At 36.7% G+C, this 23,470-nt stretch overlaps 1 protein-coding gene across 1 annotated transcript; it reads left to right on the top strand.

The window, feature by feature from the left end:
- The first annotated feature begins 4,547 nt into the window (after positions 1–4,547).
- LOC131534475 (E3 SUMO-protein ligase ZBED1-like) lies at positions 4,548–6,479 on the top strand. Its single transcript, XM_058767369.1, has 2 exons — positions 4,548–5,732; positions 5,924–6,479. Exons 1-2 carry the CDS (start codon positions 5,470–5,472, stop codon positions 6,477–6,479), a joined length of 819 nt encoding a protein of 272 aa, XP_058623352.1. The 5' UTR covers positions 4,548–5,469.
- Positions 6,480–23,470: the final 16,991 nt, after the last annotated feature.

Below are 23,470 nucleotides of genomic sequence, written 5' to 3'. Positions count from 1 at the left end.
TTGATACCTGTGGCCTACACAGAACATTATTTGAAAACAGGATTAATTAAAGGGTTACTCCACCCCAAAATTAAAATTTTGTCATTAATCACTTACCACCATGTCTTTGGAACACAATTTAAGATATTTTGGATGAAAACCGTGAGTCTCGTGACTGTCCCATTGACTGCCAAGTAAATAACACTGTCAAGGCCCAGAAAAGTATGAAAGACATCGTCAAAATAGTCCATCTGCCATTCAATCTGAACTTTATGAAGCGACGAGAATACTTTTTGTACGCAAAGGAAATAAAAATAACGACTTTATTCAACAATTCGTCTCATCTGCGTCACAGTACTACCATTTTGGAGAATATCCGCTGGACACACACTGCGTACATTGCCGAAAACAATCGTCATTTGAATATCACACCCCTAAAAACACCCTGGTTTAGAAGCCTCGCCCCTAGAGTTTACGACACGGAGAAACGAAACCCGGCCAAAAGGAGGACGTAATCTCATTAAAGAGAAATTGATATTACTCCAAAAATACCCGTTAACCTTGTAATTGCAAACAATTAGGCTACATTTAATTTATGTAATTTCATATTATTTTATAATATTAAAATACTGGTAAATGTACATTATAGCCTATTTAGTTACCCTCACTCTACAACAAATATTTTAAATTTAACGGTATTTAAAACAGAACAAGAATGAAAAATAAGTAGTTATAAAATTATATACTAAACTATAAAATAAAACACAATAGGCTGTAGTGGCATTCATTACACAGCATACAAACAAAACTGAAATGGCACTGGGCTCACGAGCCTGTCTCATTCCACAAGATATTTGTAACGTTTGGTTGCTAAATTATTATTCATTAGGCCTATGTAGCCTAAATAAGGCTTTATACTTCACTCATGTTTTAATATCCATGTAAAATCCTTCACATGCACAAAAATGTTTGTTGGGCGCTGCACGTTGATTTTTACAGCGGGCCTTTTAAAATAAACAGTGTAAATTAATCTTTTATGTTTGGTTGACTGCATTTTAGTTTGATGATGAATGGCTGAAATGTCAGGCAACGTTAGAACTAATGTTTGTGTGTGTGAGGTACCTGTGCGATCAGATGGATTAAATCAAATAAAGATATAAAGAAAAGAAATACAATGCATTAAGAGTGTCACAAGAACTAGCGTAGCCTATACTTGCAGTTTTTTCCCTTTTATGTTAATTATATTAGGTATATAGCCTATTATATATTTTGTGTAGTCCTATTTATTTTATTCCTTTTATAGACTTAATTTCTGTTTTTCTCTTTTCACAGAAGCGCTACAGGTGTGTGATGCGACGATGTGTGAATTCTCATGGTCTGTTGTTTACGCTGCTATTCACGCATATAAAGCTAAAGCCCTGAATAAAAACAAGACATTCTAATCTTACTGGTCAGTGATCAACTAATGAGCTTCGGTTGTCGGTCAGGAAAATAACCTAAATGAACAAAAGGATGTCATTCTACGAGTCTCATAAACGAGCTGAGACCAGACGTGAGATTTGATCGTAGCCACCGCTCGCGTCCATATTGATAAATTCCAAGTTTTGCGTTGAAACGACCGTACGCCCACTTTTGTCGTACGTTTGTTTGATAAATGAGGCCCAATGTGTTTTTGACTAAAATGTTTGACTTTGACCTGGAAGTTTGCTCGGGTTGGTGTGTAGTTTTAAGATTGTTTTTATTATAGTTATGAGAAAATGGTGAATTGTTTCATAAATTGTTAGCAGTCGAAGATTTGTAATGTTGTCTGAGACATTTCCTGTTTGTGGATATATTGTTACCAAATCTTATTTCTAATATCTTTAAACCGATTCATGATACCACTATAGGTGAGCTTGATGATGATAGCTTGTCAAGGTACATTCCCATCTCTGGAGACAGGATTGCTGCAAGGTGCTTCTGTAAGGAAAATAGCAACAAAAGTGAATCACATACTACAAGACAGACTCTGCTTGGACATTTAAGACAGAAGATGGGAATAAATAAAAGAACAGAAGCTGATGAAGGTTCCTCTGAGAACTTTAATCCTAAATGCAGATGGCATTTGAAGAACAAGAAGATGGCAGAGAAGAGAAAAAAAAAACAAGAAAGATTTAGATGGTTTCACAAGGGTAAACAAGTAAGGAAGCACTCAGGTAGAGGCACTAGAACTATTGATATTTCTAAAAATGCAAAGAAATCTGATATTTTAAGTCAAGCAAAGGAACTGCTCTTCCCAAGAGGAGTGTCGAAAAAAGGAACGTGGGAGAACTTTAGTCATGACATTTTTGATTTCCCAGAATCAGAGCTTGAAGATGACATTATTGTGTGAGACACAGTACTTAAAATGAGAATGTTAAGATTTTATGTGAGTACAAAGTGTATTCCAAATGATGATTAACTTAATGTGAGTGATACTGAGACACAAGCAGAAATGCATAAACCACAAGTACAATGTGAAACTCCTGTCATTTCTGTTGATTTAACTGACTTCTTATCTCAGGGTGTGTTTTCACATATAGTTCATTTTAGCCTGGTTCACACTCCTTCTGAGAATCGGAGCAAAAGTCTTGTCGAGCACCTCGTCGGTCCCGATGTTCGGCACGGATTATCTGGTAATGTGAGGCATTTGCAGATCAAATCTTGCACCTCCCTATCTGCTCGCACACAAATCTGGGCCGCCCTGATCATATCACACATGTTTGATATTTAGCATTCTAAATCGGGATGATCACAGCTATGATTATGTCAGTACTTTCACAATAACCAATAAGAAACAAGTCAACGACGAGATGGAAGTGACGAACATTTTGAAATGGCGACCGCGACACATGTAGCATGTAACGTTACCCGTTGGACTTCGGAGACTCTGAGTGTCAATGTATGTGTATTGTATATTTTCAGTGGAAGATGTTAAGATGAGAGCAACAACATTAAGGACTCAATTCACAAAACTTCTTAAACCCAAACCTAGTGGCAGTGGGGAGAAAGGGTTAACACAAAAACAGAGATGGCTTTTAAGCAACGTGGAGTTTCTTAAGAAACATGTTGCCCAATGCCCCTCTGAGACCAGTGTAAGCATGCAATATCATTGACAAGCATGACATGTGATATTGTGTCTTTAATAAGTACTGTAGATGGCTTCATCATGTATCCACCTTTTTCCTACACCCATGATGTTTTTTGCTAATTATGGGAGTAACTTGTGTTAAACTGTAAATAATCAGTGATGTGTTTTAAAAATGGGGTACAATAAGGTAGCATTATTTCTCCTCACAGTTCAACAATCAAATATTAAAAGAAAACTTATTAGAATTAACAAATTACTTTCAGCAGACCTAAAGTTGCTATAATTGGCATCTACAGCTGCCATCATGAGGACTGAAAATCTGCCTTTATAATTGTGCCACATACTCCCTCTGTGAGCTGGGGCTGGATACAGATGTGTTTGCCATCAAGGGCACCCAGACAATGTGGAAACTGCCATTTCTCCACAAAGTTCTCGGCAATTGCTTGCCATTACTCCTCTGATTTTGGTGTCTGCAAATACAAAAGCATTACAATAGATTTATTTACCACAGTCAACATGAGATTTCTCAACAGTTAATCTCCTAGAGTAACTATTGAATCTCAACCTGTACTGAATTTCTAAATATATGAATTCAAGTCACCCCTCCACACACACACACATACTTAGCCCACCCATTTCAGCATGAACTAAATTGTACAATCAATTCTCCCCAGTCAAGCATACTTATAAAATATTTAGTTTGTCATTATGAACTATCTTCATATTTGTACATTCTGTCATTTCTGCTGTTGTGATACTAATGAAAAAAATATTAAGGATTTCTAACCTTTAGAAAATCATCTTTCAAGACGTGTTTCACTATCAGATACAGTAGTAGCTCCAATTCTGTACTGAAAACTCAGTGATATGTAGGTTTCGCCTTCAACAGAAAAAAGTTAACATTACTGTAAAATGAAAACATATGAGACAAACCTGTAGATTTGTTATATATGCAAACCTGTTGCTAAGAATCTGAGGGTCAAGGAGAGCCTCTCCCTGGCTGTAATTGCCTGCCTCATCTTGGTGTCCCGTCGGTGATCAGTGGCTCTACACTAGAGGTCTTCACGGAGGACCCGATACCCGGGACCCGTACGGGTTCGGGTCTATTTTTTAAATGTTCAGCCGGGTCCGGGTCGGGTCCCAATCTATTACTTCGGGTCCCGGTTCTGTTTAACATTTGTGTGAAATACCCGAGTCGATCGTAGAAAACCCCACCCGCCAATGATCAGTGTCAGTCGGCACTTTGCGTGTATTTTGTAACTTGCAACTTGTAAAATTATGAGAAAAGTGTGAGCGGGAAATAAGAAAAAAATAAAATAAAAAAGGTCGCGTGACCTCAGCCGCAAGTATCAGAGCGCAGGCGGAGTTATAAATGCAAGCGGACGGTCGATGATCATGGATTCCTTCATGAGTGATGTGAAAAAAAAGCTCAGACAAAATGAATATAAAGAGGTAAAACCCAGCGGCACGTCTTCTGTCTGGACCTCTTTCATGCAAATTGTGGACAAAGACAACAAAAAAGTAAGCACAGTTAAGTGTATTACATGTGACGCGTTGTTAAAGTTTGATTCGCCAAAAACAGGGAAGTCGCATCTTTTAAAACACACAAGTTCGTGTGGAAAAAATGTCACAATGCAAACTTCGGTGGCGTCATTTATTAGACTGGGAGTCGTTCCAAAAAAAGCTAAGGATGCCATTGTGGAAAAATGCACAAAAGTCTGTGCTAAGGATTTAGGGGCCTTTCGCATGTTTGAAACACCCACCTTTGTCGAGCTTGCAAAAACAATATTGCACACGGGAGCAACACATGGCCGGTTTGATGTGAAGGACTTCAAAGGACTTCCTTCTGATGTGAAGTTATCTCGTTTCACACAAAAGAAATATGAAAGTCTCAGGGCAGAGCTCCTCCCAACAATTAAAAAAGCCATAGCTGAGGGACTGGCATGTGGAGCATCCACAGACATGTGGACAGATGACCACAGGAAGGTCAGTTACAACTGCATCACACTGCATTACATAGATGATAACTGGGAGTTTAATAGTAGGATCATATGTACATGTGCATTTCCACTCGGGGCAAAGAAAACTGCCTTAAACCTGAAAACAGAACTGCTCAAGCAACTGGGTGAATTTGGTTTGACCCCAGATGAGGTCGACAGACTGGTGTTTGTCAGTGACCAAGCATACTGAATACAGTGCTAAAGCACACTTTTAAGAAGTCTAATGAAGGTGATGAAGAGGATGATGGAAATGAGGAAGAACTGCAACAAGTAAGAGCCTGCATTGAGCAATGCAAGTCCCTTACAACATTTTTTAAACACTCTGGATTACAACTTAGACTCAAGCAGTCTTTGAAACAAGAATGTGAAACAAAACTGGAGATGGTCAAATCTGTGCTTAATGCGTTTGATGACATTCAGTCCATTCTGCTTGAACGAGGAGAGATGCACCGCATGAGTCACATTTCCAAAGACATTCTCCAGATGCTTATCCATTTCTTGCAGCCTTTCAAGCAGGCAACTGAAGAGCTCAGTGGCTCAAAGTATTGTACAATAAACTTAGTGGCCCTCTGGAAAACCACACTGCTTACCCATTGCCAGTTCTCCCAAGATGATCCAGTGCCACTCAGGATAATGAAACACAGGTGAGATGTAGTCTTACTCTTCTAATAACTAACACATTGCCTGTATATGTAACTGTGCTTAATAAAAAGTAGTTGTGGTTATTATTCTTTTAATTTAACTGATTCACTGTTTGCTGTAGTTGGACCTATTAAGTGTTGTTTGATTTGGATTATTCAATTAATTCTGTTCTATTCTGTTTTGTTCTATTTAGGTGCATGGGGCTAATTTCTGAACGGATAGTTTTGGGACACCATGAAAAGCTTGGTGTGCTGCTCTGGCCAAAATTCAAGCAGCTTCGGATGTTCACCCCAGAAGAGAGAGAGGAAATATATGAAAGCACGTGTAGAGAGTTGGCCAGCCTCCCTAAAAGAGCTACTACAACTGAGGTGAATGCCCAGCAACAGCAAGAAGAAGATAAAGAGATGGCTAGGTCAGTACCACCACCAGGAGCAGTGCCAATCTTTAGCCAGTGGGCTGACATCGAGGATGCTGAATTGGACACAGGACTTGACGAACTAGAACAATATTTGCAGCGCAAGCCCACAATGGAAAACGATAGGGACATCCTTAGTTTTTGGAAGCATAACCAAAATTTGTTTCCATCAATGGCACGGCTGGCAAGAAAAATACTTTGTGTGCCTGCATCCAGTGTGAGCTGTGAATTGGCCTTCAGCATCTCTGGTCGCACATTGGAGAATCGTCGGACCTGCCTCAGCACTGCTAGTGTAAATGTGAACATGAAAATGAAAGCAGCCCTACACCTCTAAGCACCACTTTAATAAAGAGAAAAGCACGCTTTGAGAACAAAAGAAAAACATATTTATTTTTATTTATTTGATTTATTTATTTATTTTCTTTGCACAGCATATTTAATATTTAAAAAAATGAAAACACTGTTACTCACCCTCATGTTGTTCTAAACCTGTATGAACTTCTTTCTTCTGCTGAATGAAAAAAATTTTAAGAAGAAGAATGTGGAAACTAAACAGTTTCTGGGCCCCACTGTCTTCCATAGCATTTTCCTACTTTCCTAATTAACCCTTTAATATTTAACTTCTGTTTTGTTTTTTCTGTAAATTTTCACTTTTTCAGAAGTTCCTACCTAGGGCAATGCTTCAAGAGCATATGCTGAAATATAATTAGGATATGCTAAATATTAGCAGATTACTTGTAATGGCACTTGAATGCACATTGATTGCACACTGCACTGCAGTGAGTGAATATCTGAAAAAGATCTATGGTTGCTACATTATTTATTTATTTTTTTGCTGGCAAAGTTTTATAGCCTATATCACAACTACAAGCAGAACTCTGTTTACTTAACAAACATACAGTAAAGTACCACCTTTAAGTTCAGATTTCAGATAGTTATCATTAAATGCTTTGTTGACATAGCCAACCTGTAGGCAGCAGGGAATCAGATTATTATTTTCTTTATAAAATGTATTGTATTTCTGTATTTTATTTTATGGTCTGTTGTTTTTAGTAGCCTATTGATGATTTATTAAAGTCAAATTTTTAATTTTCCAGTTCCTAACGTGTACAACAGTAAAAGCAAACAACTTCAAATCCCCAAATCTGCTTGGAGCCTTGCATATTTATTTAACTTATTTCACATCAGCAACAAAATATGAGATCGGAAATGAACTGTCACATTAACGTTGTCTATGATGTTTACATTGCATTGAAATAACATGCATGTGCAGTCTCACGCGCACACCATGTTTCTATGGCAACCAGAGCTGGCGGGACTTTTATTCTGCCATAGTACGCGTTGCATTCCTTCTTACGTTTATAATAATATGAAAGAACCGTCTTGTTATATTTAACATTTTTGGTCAGGCTCGGCTCAGAGAGCAGTGATGTTAGAAAATATGGTGGAAAAATATACTCTTATCAGAATAAGCTATTTAAGTTATCAAGCTGTCTCATGTGAATCCTCCTTTAAGTTTTTTTAAGATGACCACTAGGTGCCGTAGTTGGAGCTCTAAACGTATTTTTTTATTTTAATGAAGAAGAGACTTGACCACACACGCAGTAAAGTTTAATGCACTTATTGTTCTGTGCGTTTTTACAACAAAAAAAAAATAATAATAATTGCGCCGAGTCTTTATTACAACCTACAAAAACTATCGTTATTGAAGTTCAAAAGGGTAAACACAACGGTCGCAGCTGACTTGACATGGAACAAAAAAAAACAAACAAAAAAAACGGCGAAGTTGCATTAGTCATCCATCATCGACCGTGACAGTAGACTTTTAAAGCTGGAATAGTGGATTAAGAAGACTCTTTCTGTCGGCAATAGAGAGGAACAGCCTAACATGGATGTAAATTTATTGGCTAGGAGGATTGTATGCATCGCAGTCAGGGAGAAGGCTACTAACAGTAGTTAAGCCAAAAGTTTTTTTTTTTTTTTTTCAAAACTTATTTATACTTGTTAATTGCAGTTTGCTGTGCAATATGTGCCGATCGGGTGCAGTCGGGTCTGTGTCTGCCCAGTCGGGTTCGGGTCCAAGTTTCGAATAATGGTCGGGTCCGCGTCGGGTCCGGGTAGTACATTTAAGGCATTTCTCGGGTCTGCACGGGTTCGGGTCCCAATTTCAAATAAAATTCGGGTCCGGGTTGGTTCGGTGCAGCGAATTTACGGGTCTCTTCGGCTTCGGATTTACAAATTTTTGGACCCGTGAAGACCTCTACTCTACACTCCCCAGCAGGGTTTAAACGTTATACATGAAATAAGCTTACCCTTGAGTTAGCCATATTCATAAACATATCTTTTCCATAGCTATTTTGAGTCCCACTAGTAATAATAGATAGATAGGCAAAGCAAGTTTATTTATACAGCACATTTCATACACAATGGTAATTCAAAGTGCTTTACATAAAAGGAAGTAAAATAATCATAAAATAATTAAAGAAACATAGCAACACCCCGCGCAAAGACAATGTCTAATTGGTCATGAAACCATTTGGGATGTGTCCAGCAGCCCAGTTTACAAACTCAGGACACCATCAAATTATGCTTTTAGCCATGCTTTTTGCCTGTGAATTCTTCCAATGCCATTCCAGCGTGCTCTGGCTTGTATGCCAGCAGCTCCTCTAAAACCATGAGGAGAAACGCCATCTAGTCTTATCGGACTTTACTTGTTTCTTTCTTTTACTTTAGTTTATTTACTTTTCTGTTGAGAGTTTCGTGTTCTGAGTTAAGTTTTGCCACAACGCCGTGTCTCCGTGTCTCCGAGTTCACCTCGAGTCTGTGGCCGCCTCAAAACTTCAACTCCGCATCTTCAGCCAATGCCCAATCATCAGCTTCCCAAGACGTCACTTCAATGGCTACTGAACTTCCATCCAATCAGCAACCTTGGGAAACCCCCTTTCTGCAAGGACGATAACAAAGGGAATCCCTTAACACAACAGCAATGCAAGTACAACCTCCAGATTTTAGCTGAACTGGTGCATTTAATATAAAGTTTACTAGCCTCATTTAGGAACTCAATGCAAGGGTTAATTAAGTGATTGATGGTTGTTCAGGTCTATGCAATTGCACATAATTGCTATAAACTTGGGATTTCACATTCTCATTCTCTTAAACTCATTATTTCCTCAGTTTCTCTATTCCTGCAACGTGTATGAATGTGTGAGTGCGTGTGTTTATGTGTTAGATTAGTTTACATGTCTTAGATTTATCCAATAAAGTCTTGTTTATATTGAAAAGAGAAGTATCTTGTGTTTTGTGCTTACAAGTTAATGTATTAAACTGCCGATCTTGTTACTGTGCTTATTAATAGTGTTTTCACTATATTTTGGAAAGAACATTCGGGGTGGTGCCGGATTAAAATTACTTTTACAGAGAAAAACATTTTATATATACGATTTACAGGCCACAGTGTACCCTGGGTTGAATGAGGAAATAGATTTCAGTCCTTTTCTGTGATTTATTTTCTCTGTATGTGTGTATATATATATATATATATATATATATATATATATATATATATATATATATATATATACACCCTGCTGAAAAAAACAATAGAACCCTGCCCAAAACACAATAGAAAATGTAATGGTTTTAATGGTTATAATGGGAATTGTATTGGTTTTAATGGAAACTATAATTGTGTCTACTGGTATGTGATGGATTCTATTGGTGGGATGTTAAATCCTATTGGAAAAATGCCCAAAACACGACAAAAGGAATTTTGTAATGGTTTTTCTGCAAAAGCTAATGGTTTATAATGGTATTTTAATGGAAACCATTAGAATTTCTGTGATGGTTTCTATTGGGCTTCTATTGTTTTTTTAGCAGGGCATTTGTTTGGGTTTAAGTTGCAATGTAGCCACCTAGTGGACTCTTTTTGTTTGTGGATATTTATGATGTATGACCACCTAGTGGACTGCTACTCTGCTTTTTGTTTTCATTCTTTGGTATGTGAACATTCACAGCTAGCCACTTAGTGGATTGTCATTCAGGTGTTTCTAAGTAGTATATACAAAAGGGAAACTATTTGTCTGAGAAGCACACCCTGAAGAAGGTGGTTTGCGCTGCTACACCTGGGTTGCTTTTTCCTCATGTCTTTTAATTTTCTATCATGAAATAGTCAGTATAATAAATACTTTTTAATAATTTTGAAGAAGAGTGCCTTGGATTTAATTTTTGATATTCATTTGAATTCCGACCCCAAAGAGCACCTTCAAATATCTCATTGAACTCCCTGAGCACCCTGGACTTTTTGTCTTTCCATAGACATATTTATTTATATATTTCATATATTTTTAATTAGAAACTACAAACAAAACAAAACAACAACAACAGAAAATTGAGTTTGAGCAGGACTTGTATTTTGGTGTGGTGTTATGTCATAAGGCTGCGCCGCTGCAGCGTGCATCTGTGATTCGGCAGGAGAAGGCTTGGGTTTAACTTTCAAAGTTTTTAAGTCAATGCTAACGATGTAAAATGGCTTAATTGTTTTAACCCTCTCGAGGCAGGCGTTGCAGATTTGCAACAGCTAAATGCTAATTGCCTAATTACTCCATATCCATATTTTATGAGCCTTTTTTACTCAGAAGTACCACTGCAGGACTTAGTTGTACATTAGCAACCAACTGTTTCCCCACCAGCTCACCAGATGGCAGTGTTTCTTTCACGTCCAACACACATCCAACCTGGTTTCACTGAAACAGATTTTCTAAGCATCAATTTCAAGTAAGTATCACTATGAACCTCCATTAATTTGACACCAATACTGCATAAGATGAATCATGAATATACTTAGATACAGTACATGCCAATTAGTAGATTTTATCTCCTCTGGGTTTTTCCCCACGGGCAGCTCTATTTCGATGTTGCCGATTTGCAACGTGTGGCCGGACAGGTACCAATGGATGCCACATACTTTATCTACTAGCTTGCCTATATTTTCAGCAACATTTTATACTAGGGTTATTTTCTTATCACCAGTGTTTACTTATTACTTTGAGTTGTCATTGAGGGTATATCCTAAGGAAAATGAAATAATTTGGCGTGAAGTTATAAACTATCAGAGGCAGATTTGATGAAAAGCAATGGCGTAATACGATTTTCATTTGACTGTGCAGTGAGGAAAACTGATGTAGCCTAAATTCCATGGCACATAAATTAGTATAGATCTTTGTTTGACTCAAAGCAAACTATCTTACAGAATACTCTCTTTGCAGGATTTGTGATGTGTTATGGCAGGCCGACCAAGTCGTCTTTCAGTCAGGGAAGTCATTGAGATGGTTTGCCTTCCTGATGGGGCTTTATCTGACACAGAATCCACTGCAGATGATGAAATTGACGATCCAGATTTTGATCCTGAAGCATACGAGTCTGACTCCAGCTGCAGTCCACTCTTTGTGAATCTCCCCACATTTTTGAATGGGTTTTGTTTCACAATCCTCTCCAGGGTGCGGTTATCCCTATTGCTTGTACACTTTTTTCTACCACATATTTTCCTTCCCTTTGCCTCTCTATTAATGTGCTCGGACACAGAGCTCTGTGAACAGCCAGCCTCTTTTGCAATGACCTTTTGTGTCTTGCCCTCCTTGTGCAACGTGTCAATGGTCGTCTTTTGGACAACTGTCAAGTCAGCAGTCTTCCCCATGATTGTGTAGCCTACAGAACTAGACTGAGAGACCATTTAAAGGCCTTTGCAGGTGTTTTGAGTTAATTAGCTGATTAGAGTGTGGCACCAGGTGTCTTCAATACTGAACCTTTTCACAATATTCAAATTTTCTGAGATACTGAATTTGGGATTTTCCTTAGTTGTCAGTTATAATCATCAAAATTAAAACAAATAAACATTTGAAATATAATATATACCGGTATTTTTACAGTATCTGTATACTGCGCATCCCTAATTGTGATAATTGAGTATTGCGATTATATAACTATTGTGATTCAATATTACAATTAATTGTGATTTTGTTTGCTTATTAAAGACTAGACAATGGAAAATACTTGATTATACCCTTAAAGAGTCATATTAACAAAAACAATACATCACATATTTCTGAAGTTTTATTTCAGGAGCACACACATACACAGTGTATATTTTAAAGTACCTTGAACCATGAATCTTTCAAGTACCTATACCCTGAACTTGCACATTAATTAAATAGTCAACTGTGCAACAAACTAAGTAGGAAAAACCCTCTGAAAGGAAATAAAGTGCTATGTTACTTTGCATACCGTTTTATGGCCCTTTCAGACAGGACACAGAATGCGCTGCACTGGCCACTGAGTTCATATTGGGTAGCATATTGCCTACCTACAAAAAGCAACCTGACTTAAAACACACCTGACATGCCAACTTGATTTGAGATATTTCTCCATGACAGTTTTTCTCCCGATGTCTGTGGTCATATGAAAGGGAAAGGGAAAGACTATTGAAATCTTTTCCCTTCAGTATTTTGTATGCATGTATATGTCCAGAAGTTCCAACACACACTAGATCATCCAATTGCTTAGAAAGGGCCATTAGTCCTTGTCTAGCGCTGCTTTTCCCTGCAGTTTGTAAATCCAAATTGTTTCCACACTTGGGATTTAAAGCGAAGGTGCAGAAAGAATTCTTGAAGAGGTTTGATCCTCTGCCTCCGCCATGGATTTGCTTTCTCACACTTTCTCTGAAACGGATCTAGTACAGATAACAACAAATACATTTTGCCCTCTGTTGGAATAAAAGCGGTAACTTCTCCCCACCACCTCTTATTAAAAGTAAAATAATTAATTATAAATTGATTCTGGGATAAACCAATCGATTTTAAATCGTTTTGAAAAGAATCGCAATAGTTAGGTGAATCGATTTCTTTCTCCAGCACATTTCATACACAATGGTAATTCAAAGTGCTTTACATAAAAGGAAGTAAAATAATCATAAAATAATTAAAGAAACATAGCAACACCCAGCGCAAAAGACAATGTCTAATTGGTCATGAAACCATTTGGGATGTGTCCAGCAGCCCAGTTTACAAACTCAGGACACCATCAAATTATGCTTTTAGCCATGCTTTTTGCCTGTGAATTCTTCCAATGCCATTCCAGCGTGCTCTGGCTTGTATGCCAGCAGCTCCTCTAAAACCATGAGGAGAAACGCCATCTAGTCTTATCAGACTTTACTTGTTTCTTTCTTTTACTTTAGTTTATTTACTTTTCTGTTGAGAGTTTCGTGTTCTGAGTTAAGTTTTGCCACAACGCCGTGTCTCCGTGTCTCCGAGTTCACCTCGAGTCTGTGGCCGCCTCAAAACTTCAACTCCGCATCTTCAGCCAATGCCCAATCATCAGCTTCCCAAGACGTCACTTCAATGGCTACTGAACTTCCATCCAATCAGCAACCTTGGGAAACCCCCTTTCTGCAAGGACGATAACAAAGGGAATCCCTTAACACAACAGCAATGCAAGTACAACCTCCAGATTTTAGCTGAACTGGTGCATTTAATATAAAGTTTACTAGCCTCATTTAGGAACTCAATGCAAGGGTTAATTAAGTGATTGATGGTTGTTCAGGTCTATGCAATTGCACATAATTGCTATAAACTTGGGATTTCACATTCTCATTCTCTTAAACTCATTATTTCCTCAGTTTCTCTATTCCTGCAACGTGTATGAATGTGTGAGTGCGTGTGTTTATGTGTTAGATTAGTTTACATGTCTTAGATTTATCCAATAAAGTCTTGTTTATATTGAAAAGAGAAGTATCTTGTGTTTTGTGCTTACAAGTTAATGTATTAAACTGCCGATCTTGTTACTGTGCTTATTAATAGTGTTTTCACTATATTTTGGAAAGAACATTCGGGTGGTGCCGGATTAAAATTACTTTTACAGAGAAAAACATTTTATATATACGATTTACAGGCCACAGTGTACCCTGGGTTGAATGAGGAAATAGATTTCAGTCCTTTTCTGTGATTTATTTTCTCTGTATGTGTGTATATATATATATATATATATATATATATATATATATATATATATATATATATATATACACCCTGCTGAAAAAACAATAGAACCCTGCCCAAAACACAATAGAAAATGTAATGGTTTTAATGGTTATAATGGGAATTGTATTGGTTTTAATGGAAACTATAATTGTGTCTACTGGTATGTGATGGATTCTATTGGTGGGATGTTAAATCCTATTGGAAAAATGCCCAAAACACGACAAAAAGGAATTTTGTAATGGTTTTTCTGCAAAAGCTAATGGTTTATAATGGTATTTTAATGGAAACCATTAGAATTTCTGTGATGGTTTCTATTGGGCTTCTATTGTTTTTTTTAGCAGGGCATTTGTTTGGGTTTAAGTTGCAATGTAGCCACCTAGTGGACTCTTTTTGTTTGTGGATATTTATGATGTATGACCACCTAGTGGACTGCTACTCTGCTTTTTGTTTTCATTCTTTGGTATGTGAACATTCACAGCTAGCCACTTAGTGGATTGTCATTCAGGTGTTTCTAAGTAGTATATACAAAAGGGGAAACTATTTGTCTGAGAAGCACACCCTGAAGAAGGTGGTTTGCGCTGCTACACCTGGGTTGCTTTTTCCTCATGTCTTTTAATTTTCTATCATGAAATAGTCAGTATAATAAATACTTTTTAATAATTTTGAAGAAGAGTGCCTTGGATTTAATTTTTTTGATATTCATTTGAATTCCCGACCCCAAAGAGCACCTTCAAATATCTCATTGAACTCCCTGAGCACCCTGGACTTTTTTTGTCTTTCCATAGACATATTTATTTATATATTTCATATTTTTTAATTAGAAACTACAAACAAAACAAAACAACAACAACAACAGAAAATTGAGTTTGAGCAGGACTTGTATTTTGGTGTGGTGTTATGTCATAAGGCTGCGCCGCACGCGTGCATCTGTGATTCGGCAGGAGAAGGCTTGGGTTTAACTTTCAAAGTTTTTAAGTCAATGCTAACGATGTAAAATGGCTTAATTGTTTTTAATTGTAAGTCTGTAATGCTTCATCTAAGGTTAGTGCACGTTATTTGTGAGAGTAAAGCGCATCAGTAACTGAGTAAAAGAAAAGCTTCTCATTTCTCTCCTGATATCGTGAATCATTTAATAGAAAACAAGAATCAGTCGCTGGCAAATAGTGATGGAGAATCTTGTGAAAGAAACACTAGAGCATTTTCATCTGAATATAGATTCCAGTTGCTCTTTCTGTGAAAAAGAAACTGTTACACAATATGTTTATCTGTTCTTCTCTCTTCTGGCATGAGATGAACATTTCTGATCATTAAAATGAAATTCCAAATAGCCCTGAACCAATTAACAGTTTTACTTCACTTAAAACAACAATAGAAAAACTTGTATATCTACCAGTATACATGGAATGACTCAAAACCCTTTGCCCATTTTCAAAAAGCCCTTGAGAAAAACTAAAATGATCAAATAAATACAAATTGCAAAATGATTTCACTGATTTAATCACTCAAATCACCATGTCCAGTCAAAAAATTGGATTACACACTTGTCTAAACCCTTTATGCTACCAGATCAGGGGGCTGTTTCATAAAATTAGTTTACCAGATAAGCCAGGCTTATTTCAGTTATTCTGACTTATTGTCACTTGATTTGGTTTCTGAAAGCAAAATTACCATAGCTCAAGCTCAGTCACTGGGGCGATTTATGCTGGGAAACTAACCTGGGTTGCATTTCCCAAAAGCATCGTAACCTTAAGTACATCGTACACCCATTGAAAACAATGGAGCCACAATCAACTTAGGCTTATGATGCTTTGGGAAATGTAGCCCTGGTCCGGACCAGGCTAACTGTCAGGCTAAGCTGAGCTCAGGTGAGCTCCTCTTAACACAGACCAATAGGAACGCATCGATATTACCACTGACTCTCACATACAATTAGCTGATTTTATTATTAGTCCAAAATGAAAGTATACCCAAAACCCGATGCTGCTAATACCTAACCCGACCCTTGTCCGAGGCACTCGTAGAAGTTTTGTACCTGAACCTGCTCAGGTCTCGGGTCGGACCTTGGGTTTTCGGATTAAAAGTGGACTCGTGAAGACCTCCACACTGCAGGTCTTGATGCAGGTCTTTTTTTTATTTTAACCTTTTTTTTTTTTACACATTCTTTCAGTTGTGAGCCATATCAGATTCATGTTACACTTGCCATAGCTCCACTTTTCCTGTGTTGTTGTCATTTCTACTACCTCCCAGGGTTGCTAGGTTTTCTCAACAAAACCCGCCCAATTTCTACTCAAAACTAGCCCAGTCGTGTTTTGAGGGGAGGGGGGTTCCCCAGGAAAAAAACATGTTACAGGGGGTAAAATGCAATTTTTTTGGCACGGTTCACCAGTACAATTCGCATTCCAGGGGCTAAATATCACGTTATAGGGGTCACTTAAACCTGCGGACATGAAAAATAACCCGTGGTAACAGTGTTAAAGTTGAATTACTGTAAAAATTTTAAATTGTCATTGATCATTTTATATATTCTTTTCTTAAATAAATATTGCAATTGTTACTTTAAGTGATTTCAGTAAGTTTATTACTGGTTAAAAGAAAATATCTATATAACCAGAGTAAAAGTTTAAACTGAAAAACATATTGTTGATATGTTGATTCACATTGACATAAGGGCATTCTATCGTTAACTTTATTTTCAAATCAGTGGGTTTAGCAGAGGTTACTAGTTTCCCTGAGAGGGAAGAGGGTGCTGGAACATATGTACAGTGTATCTATTAGAACTGCCTCTACATAGAATGAGTTTACAGCCAAACTCAAAACCCATCTTTTCTCGTTGGCCTTTAATTGTAGTTAATTGTGCGGTGTCAGCTCTGTTCTTTGCTGTAATTTATGTTGTTCTGAGTATTAATGTTGTTGATTTTTTTTTTTTATTGATTGTACAGCACCTTGGTCAACTATCGTTCTTTTTATTGGTGCTATATAAATAAAGTTGAGTTGAGTTGAGTTCTACTGTTCTCTTTATTTATTAGTTTTGGGTGCGTTGATAGAGTTTAATCTGTTTGATCTTGTTGTTCTGTTGTTCGATGTTGTTCTGACACATTTACCGGTTGTGCAGCAATTTGGGAAGCACTGCCACCTACAGGTGCACTTCGCAACAGCAGCGTATGAAATACCGAGTTGAGCAAAATTATGATATCATACCATTTGAAATATAATATATACCGGTATTTTTACAGTATCTGTATACTGCGCATCCCTAATTGTGATAATTGAGTATTGCGATTATATAACTATTGTGATTCAATATTACAATTAATTGTGATTTTGTTTGCTTATTAAAGACTAGACAATGGAAAATACTTGATTATACCCTTAAAGAGTCATATTAACAAAAACAATACATCACATATTTCTGAAGTTTTATTTCAGGAGCACACACATACACAGTGTATATTTTAAAGTACCTTGAACCATGAATCTTTCAAGTACCAAAACCCTGAACTTGCACATTAATTAAATAGTCAACTGTGCAACAAACTAAGTAGGAAAAACCCTCTGAAAGGAAATAAAGTGCTATGTTACTTTGCATACCGTTTTATGGCCCTTTCAGACAGGACACAGAATGCGCTGCACTGGCCACTGAGTTCATATTGGGTAGCATATTGCCTACCTACAAAAAGCAACCTGACTTAAAACACACCTGACATGCCAACTTGATTTGAGATATTTCTCCATGACAGTTTTTCTCCCGATGTCTGTGGTCATATGAAAGGGAAAGGGAAAGAATATTGAAATCTTTTCCCTTCAGTATTTTGTATGCATGTATATGTCCAGAAGTTCCAACACACACTAGATCATCCAATTGCTTAGAAAGGGCCATTAGTCCTTGTCTAGCGCTGCTTTTCCCTGCAGTTTGTAAATCCAAATTGTTTCCACACTTGGGATTTAAAACGCGAAGGTGCAGAAAGAATTCTTGAAGAGGTTTGATCCTCTGCCTCCGCCATGGATTTGCTTTCTCACACTTTCTCTGAAACGGATCTAGTACAGATAACAACAAATACATTTTGCCCTCTGTTGGAATAAAAGCGGTAACTTCTCCCCACCACCTCTTATTAAAAGTAAAATAATTAAATATAAATTGATTCTGGGATAAACCAATCGATTTTTAAATCGTTTTGAAAAGAATCGCAATAGTTAGGTGAATCGATTTCTTTCTCCCACTCCTAGTTTTTATGGGAGTGTGTGGTGGGGTCATTACACAAAATCAGTGCCTTTTCCACTTGAAAAAATCTATTTTACCTCACAGTTTATGCTTTTGCACTGTATACATAAATTGTGAATTATGAAAATTAAAAAATGTTTTAATTTATCTTGAAAAAAGCTTGCAGAAAATATAGTTTTGTGGTAATTATCCTCAATCTTGAACTTGATAAAACAATTATCTTCATTTACAATGTTTCAAGTCTTCATTTTGTTATACTGGGATAAATCATACCATGGTGTATGTTAAAATTGTTGGATGTGGTGCCCTACCTAGAAATTTGTCCACCAGCCGCCACTGGTCTTAATGTTGTTGTTTTTTGTTTTGTTTTTTTTAATTCAGCTTAGCTACAGCAATAGCTGGATGCCTTTGTCCATATTAGGGATTTCCTGGCATGCCAAGTTATTACTTCTATGGGTCCATTTTTGAGTTTCTGCGCAAGAGCACCCTCCAGTTTTGAGTATGAGGGGCTGAAGCCCAGGGGCTGACACTGGCTGCAGGGAAATTATATTTTTTTAATAATTATTTGTATATATGGGAGTTTGCAGCAGTGACAACAGCATTCTGTAAACAAACTCAAACACTAGTTTTCAGCGACTCCCTGAAGATATGCCCAGGTCTCCTGGTCTTTGCTTCTGAGTTTCTATATTGTTACCAGAAAAGACAAAGGTGTGAAAGGTTATAGTGTTTTGACTGTGGGAAGACTTTAACACCAGATACTGATCTAAAGCTGCACTAGAGATATTAGAGTGGAGAGAAACCTTATAACCTTTCACACTTTGAAAAGCAGTGGCAGTCTAGACCACAGTAATTCAGCTCTAATGAATGTTTCAAGCTGATTTTGAGATGTAGGTTAACATTTTATTGTGTTATGATAATGAGCATTGAAAGTTTAAACTATTATATTCAGATTACACTAATAACTGTTTTCTCTATCTATTACAGCACTGGACGAATTTTTAGGTATTATAATGTCATTAGCACAGGCTGGTGTCCTGTAGTTGCGAGTTTAATTTGCGGCAGAAAAAGTAAACAAGGAAAAAATGCAAGTATTGACATGCAAAAATAACATGATTAAAATAACAATTTTAATCACCATCTTAACTTTATAAAATCTTTCTTATTCAGTGAGTGATAATTATTCAAATGAGTAAAACTCAGGTTTAAGAGATGCATTATGTTGTAGAAGTTATGTTGTGTAGTTTTCTTTAAAGCCACGTACTAGAGGGCGCAAAAGGTATTTATGTTGTTAAATCGACATAGTGACTGGGCATGAAGAAGGTCAAACAACTACTAAGTCCATCACAATGGCCAAAATGTTTATTTAGGTATTTACTGTTTTGTATTCTGGTTGTGTATATATTTAATAAAAAAAATTAAATAAAAACTTAGAAAAAAAAGCAACTACTAAAATCTAACTACTTTCTTTTTTTTTTAAATGTCTTTACTGTTACTATTTGAATTTTTAAACAAAAATGAGACAATAAATGGATTGGAATATCCAAGTGTATTTTTTAAAGTATGGCCATTGCGTCTTTTTCAAGTAGAAACAACGCGTCAGAAACAAGCTTGTAAAATGGACAATCATGCACCTTCAAACATTCTGTACACATTGATTTCAGAGAATTGTAAGATAACTGAATTTTCTGCCTGCAAAAACCCTCTGCCCCACATTTTAATATTTGATTGTGAAATCATTCAGTTTGGATGTGTAGCTAATATGTAAATATTCATATGCCTGCATATACCTAATAGAATAAATTTACCTTTCTGGCTGCCATTGGTTGTTAAGTTATTCATCTAAATTGTCAAAACAATTTTAAATAGAATAGTTGATTCAATACATTACATTAATGACATGTAAATTAATGACACACATAAAAATAAACGAATGATATCAAAAGTTATTTTGATATTTTGTAAGAACGTTTTGTGCAATGACAAGTAAATGAGAAAATGTTCCTTTTCATTTTCTACTCATTGGCTGATGCATCAACATCCTTATATCTAATGATGCTACAACTTAAGAGTAAATGCACACTGTTTTTAATAATGGAGCATCTTCCCCTCTGTTGTAAATGGTGAAGCGAATGTTTTACGATAGTTTAAAATATTGTAACAATATTCAGATTTTTGTGAATTTATACCCACAAAGGGGCGACGTATCCTGAAAAATAAGAGTCAAGTTTTGAGGGGGAAAAAAAATAAAAATTATGAAATTGTATTATTTGAGTCCTAATAAGATAGCAATACATTATTTTTCTGATGTTTCTTTATGGTTAATTACCTTTAGCGGTTAATCTCCCACACAAAAAGTAGGCAGGAAAATACTATAACCATGGTCATTTGTATTTGTTTTGACACATTTTTATGTCTCATTGTTAGAGATAATAATAAAGTATAGAGTAGTTTTATACACTTTTAGCGTTTCTTGATTCAAATGCTGTTTCTAAACAATTAAATAAGGTGTGAATACAGTGAAATCACTGCTGATGATCATGTAAAGCTTTTCAGAAGAGCTGATTTCATGCGAATAGTTCCTGTTTTCACCTCATTCATGATGCTGATGTCTTCAAATCACCTGTGAACTGCCACTTAAAGCTCATTCAATTGGTGTAAACAGACTGAAACCAACTGCAGATCAACTAAGTTGAAATGTTTTTTTTTTTGCTTTCACATCTGTACAATTACTTCTGAATCAGTTTATTCTTCTGTTTTATTCATATATTTTTATATTTGATTTCTTTATATACGTGTATTCATCTATCTCTTTGTTAGTTTGTTCTTATGACAGATAAACGAATGAAAAGGGTAAGGTATATATTAGATCGACTTGCAAATAAATAATAATAAAACTCATAGAATGTGAACTTTTACTTTTATCCATCCATCTTTGAAAATGTGAACACAAACATTGAATGCTTAAAATGTGTGAAAACATTAATTCATTAACTGATTATTTTGGATTTTAGCAGATCCGGGGCCTGTTTCAAAAAACAAGTTCACCAAATAAGCCAGGCTTATTTCAGTTAGTCTGAATTATTTTGAACCAAATCAACTGACAATATGTTAGACTAACTTAAATAAACCTGGTTTATTTGGTAAACTTGTTTTATGAAACAGGCCCCTGTTATTCCTGCCACACAGCTTGACGCTCCTCCCACAACAACTCACCTTCACTGAAGCTCCTCCCACAACAACTCACCAATAAATGCTGTAATATTCCCATCAGCCTAGAAGTGAAGCAGAGCTGAACACTGAGGACACGAGAGACCCAGAACCCTGCAGAATGGAACATGAAGAGACCGAAGAACAAAGAGGTTGGTGTTTATTTTTGAATCATCATTAATGATTAATGAACATTAAAGTCATTATATTTGTAGTATGAACAGTCAGTACCGTTTCTAGGCATAGGCAAGCTAGGCGGTCGCCTAGAGCGCCACCAGCTGGAGGGGGCGTCATGTAATGCATGCAAAGTTTGCATTTGGATTTGGAGCGCTCAACAATGCCATTAGATCAATGGGTTCTGTCATTGTTTTGGCAAGGTAAGGCTTTTGTTTGCCGTGCAAGTTCAAAGGCCAATTTAAAATATCGGTAGGCTACATAAAAAGTGCACAAAATCAGTATTTTGTTTAGGCAGTAGTATTTGTGGCAGTCGAGAAATCATGTTTCATGTGAAACTGGTCTAAAAGGTGTGCATTTTTGTGCCAATGCATTGTTAAAGGTTCAGTGTGTTGTGTAATATTTACATATAAAACTTTTACAGCCAATTAAAATCAATACAATTAAGACCAATACATACTTTTATTAAACCGCTTTGTCAAATTTAACGCATCCTGACGGAAGTGTCGAAATGCTGAATCAATTCGCTTAAAAAAAAAAAAGAATTAATTCGCTTCCAACAGCGCTTAAAGGGAGCAGCGTCATACATATAGAGACAGAGCATCATGTTATTTAAAGGGGAAGTTCACAGGTCAATGAGAAATAAAAGAACTACTAGCTGCATTCTGATTGCTTTTATGTCACTGATCAGGCTTTTATAGTCCTATGTAGTTGGGGTATCAAAAGGTTTTATAGGTTTGACTGAAATAATAATCCAATAACTGACACAACAACAACAAAACAATTGACTATATGCACAGAGCGCTTTTTAGAACTTCTGGATAAAGATACAGTATTGTTCAAAATAATAGCAGTACAATGTGACTAACCAGAATAATCAAGGTTTTTAGTATATTTTTTATTGCTACGTGGCAAACAAGTTACCAGTAGGTGCAGTAGATTCTCAGAAAACAAACAAGACCCAGCATTCATGATATGGACCCTCTTAAGGCTGTGCAATTGGGCAATTAGTTGAATTAGTTGAAAGGGGTGTGTTCAAAAAAATAGCAGTGTGGCATTCAATCACTGAGGTCATCAATTTTGTGAAGAAACAGGTGTGAATCAGGTGGCCCCTATTTAAGGATGAAGCCAGCACTTGCTAAACATGCATTTAAAAGCCTGAGGAAAATGGGTCGTTCAAGACATTGTTCAGAAGAACAGCGTACTTTGATTAAAAAGTTGATTGGAGAGGGAAAACCTATAAAGAGGTGCAAAAACTTATAGGCTGTTCAGCTAAAATGATCTCCAATGCCTTAAAATGGAGAGCAAAACCAGAGAAACGTGGAAGACAACCATCAAAATGGATCGAAGAATAACCAGAATGGCAAAGGCTCAGCCAATGATCACCTCCAGGATGATCAAAGACAGTCTGGAGTTACCTGTAAGTACTGTGACAGTTAGAAGACGTCTGTGTGAAGCTAATCTATTTTCAAGAATCCCCCGCAAAGTCCCTCTGTTAAAAAAAAGGCATGTGCAGAAGAGGTTACAATTTGCCAAAGAACACATCAACTGGCCTAAAGAGAAATGGAGGAACATTTTGTGGACTGATGAGCGTAAAATTGCTCTTTTTGGGTCCAAGGGCCACAGGCAGTTTGTGAGACGACCCCCAAACTCTGAATTCAAGCCACAGTACACAGTGAAGACAGTGAAGCATGG

Source organism: Onychostoma macrolepis, chromosome 03, assembly GCF_012432095.1.
Source record: "Onychostoma macrolepis isolate SWU-2019 chromosome 03, ASM1243209v1, whole genome shotgun sequence".
In the NCBI taxonomy this organism is placed as follows: Eukaryota; Metazoa; Chordata; class Actinopteri; order Cypriniformes; family Cyprinidae; genus Onychostoma; species Onychostoma macrolepis.
Note: the sequence above shows the minus strand (reverse complement) of the source record. Positions and strands in the feature narration are given on the sequence as shown.

Excerpts from the sequence above, each read along its gene's own strand:
- LOC131534475 (XM_058767369.1), top strand. The coding sequence starts at position 5,470 with ATGGTCAAATCTGTGCTTAATGCGTTTGATGACATTCAGTCCATTCTG. Across the intron at positions 5,733-5,923 it reads CTCAGGATAATGAAACACAG|GTGCATGGGGCTAATTTCTG; the intron begins GTGAGATGTAGT and ends TGTTCTATTTAG.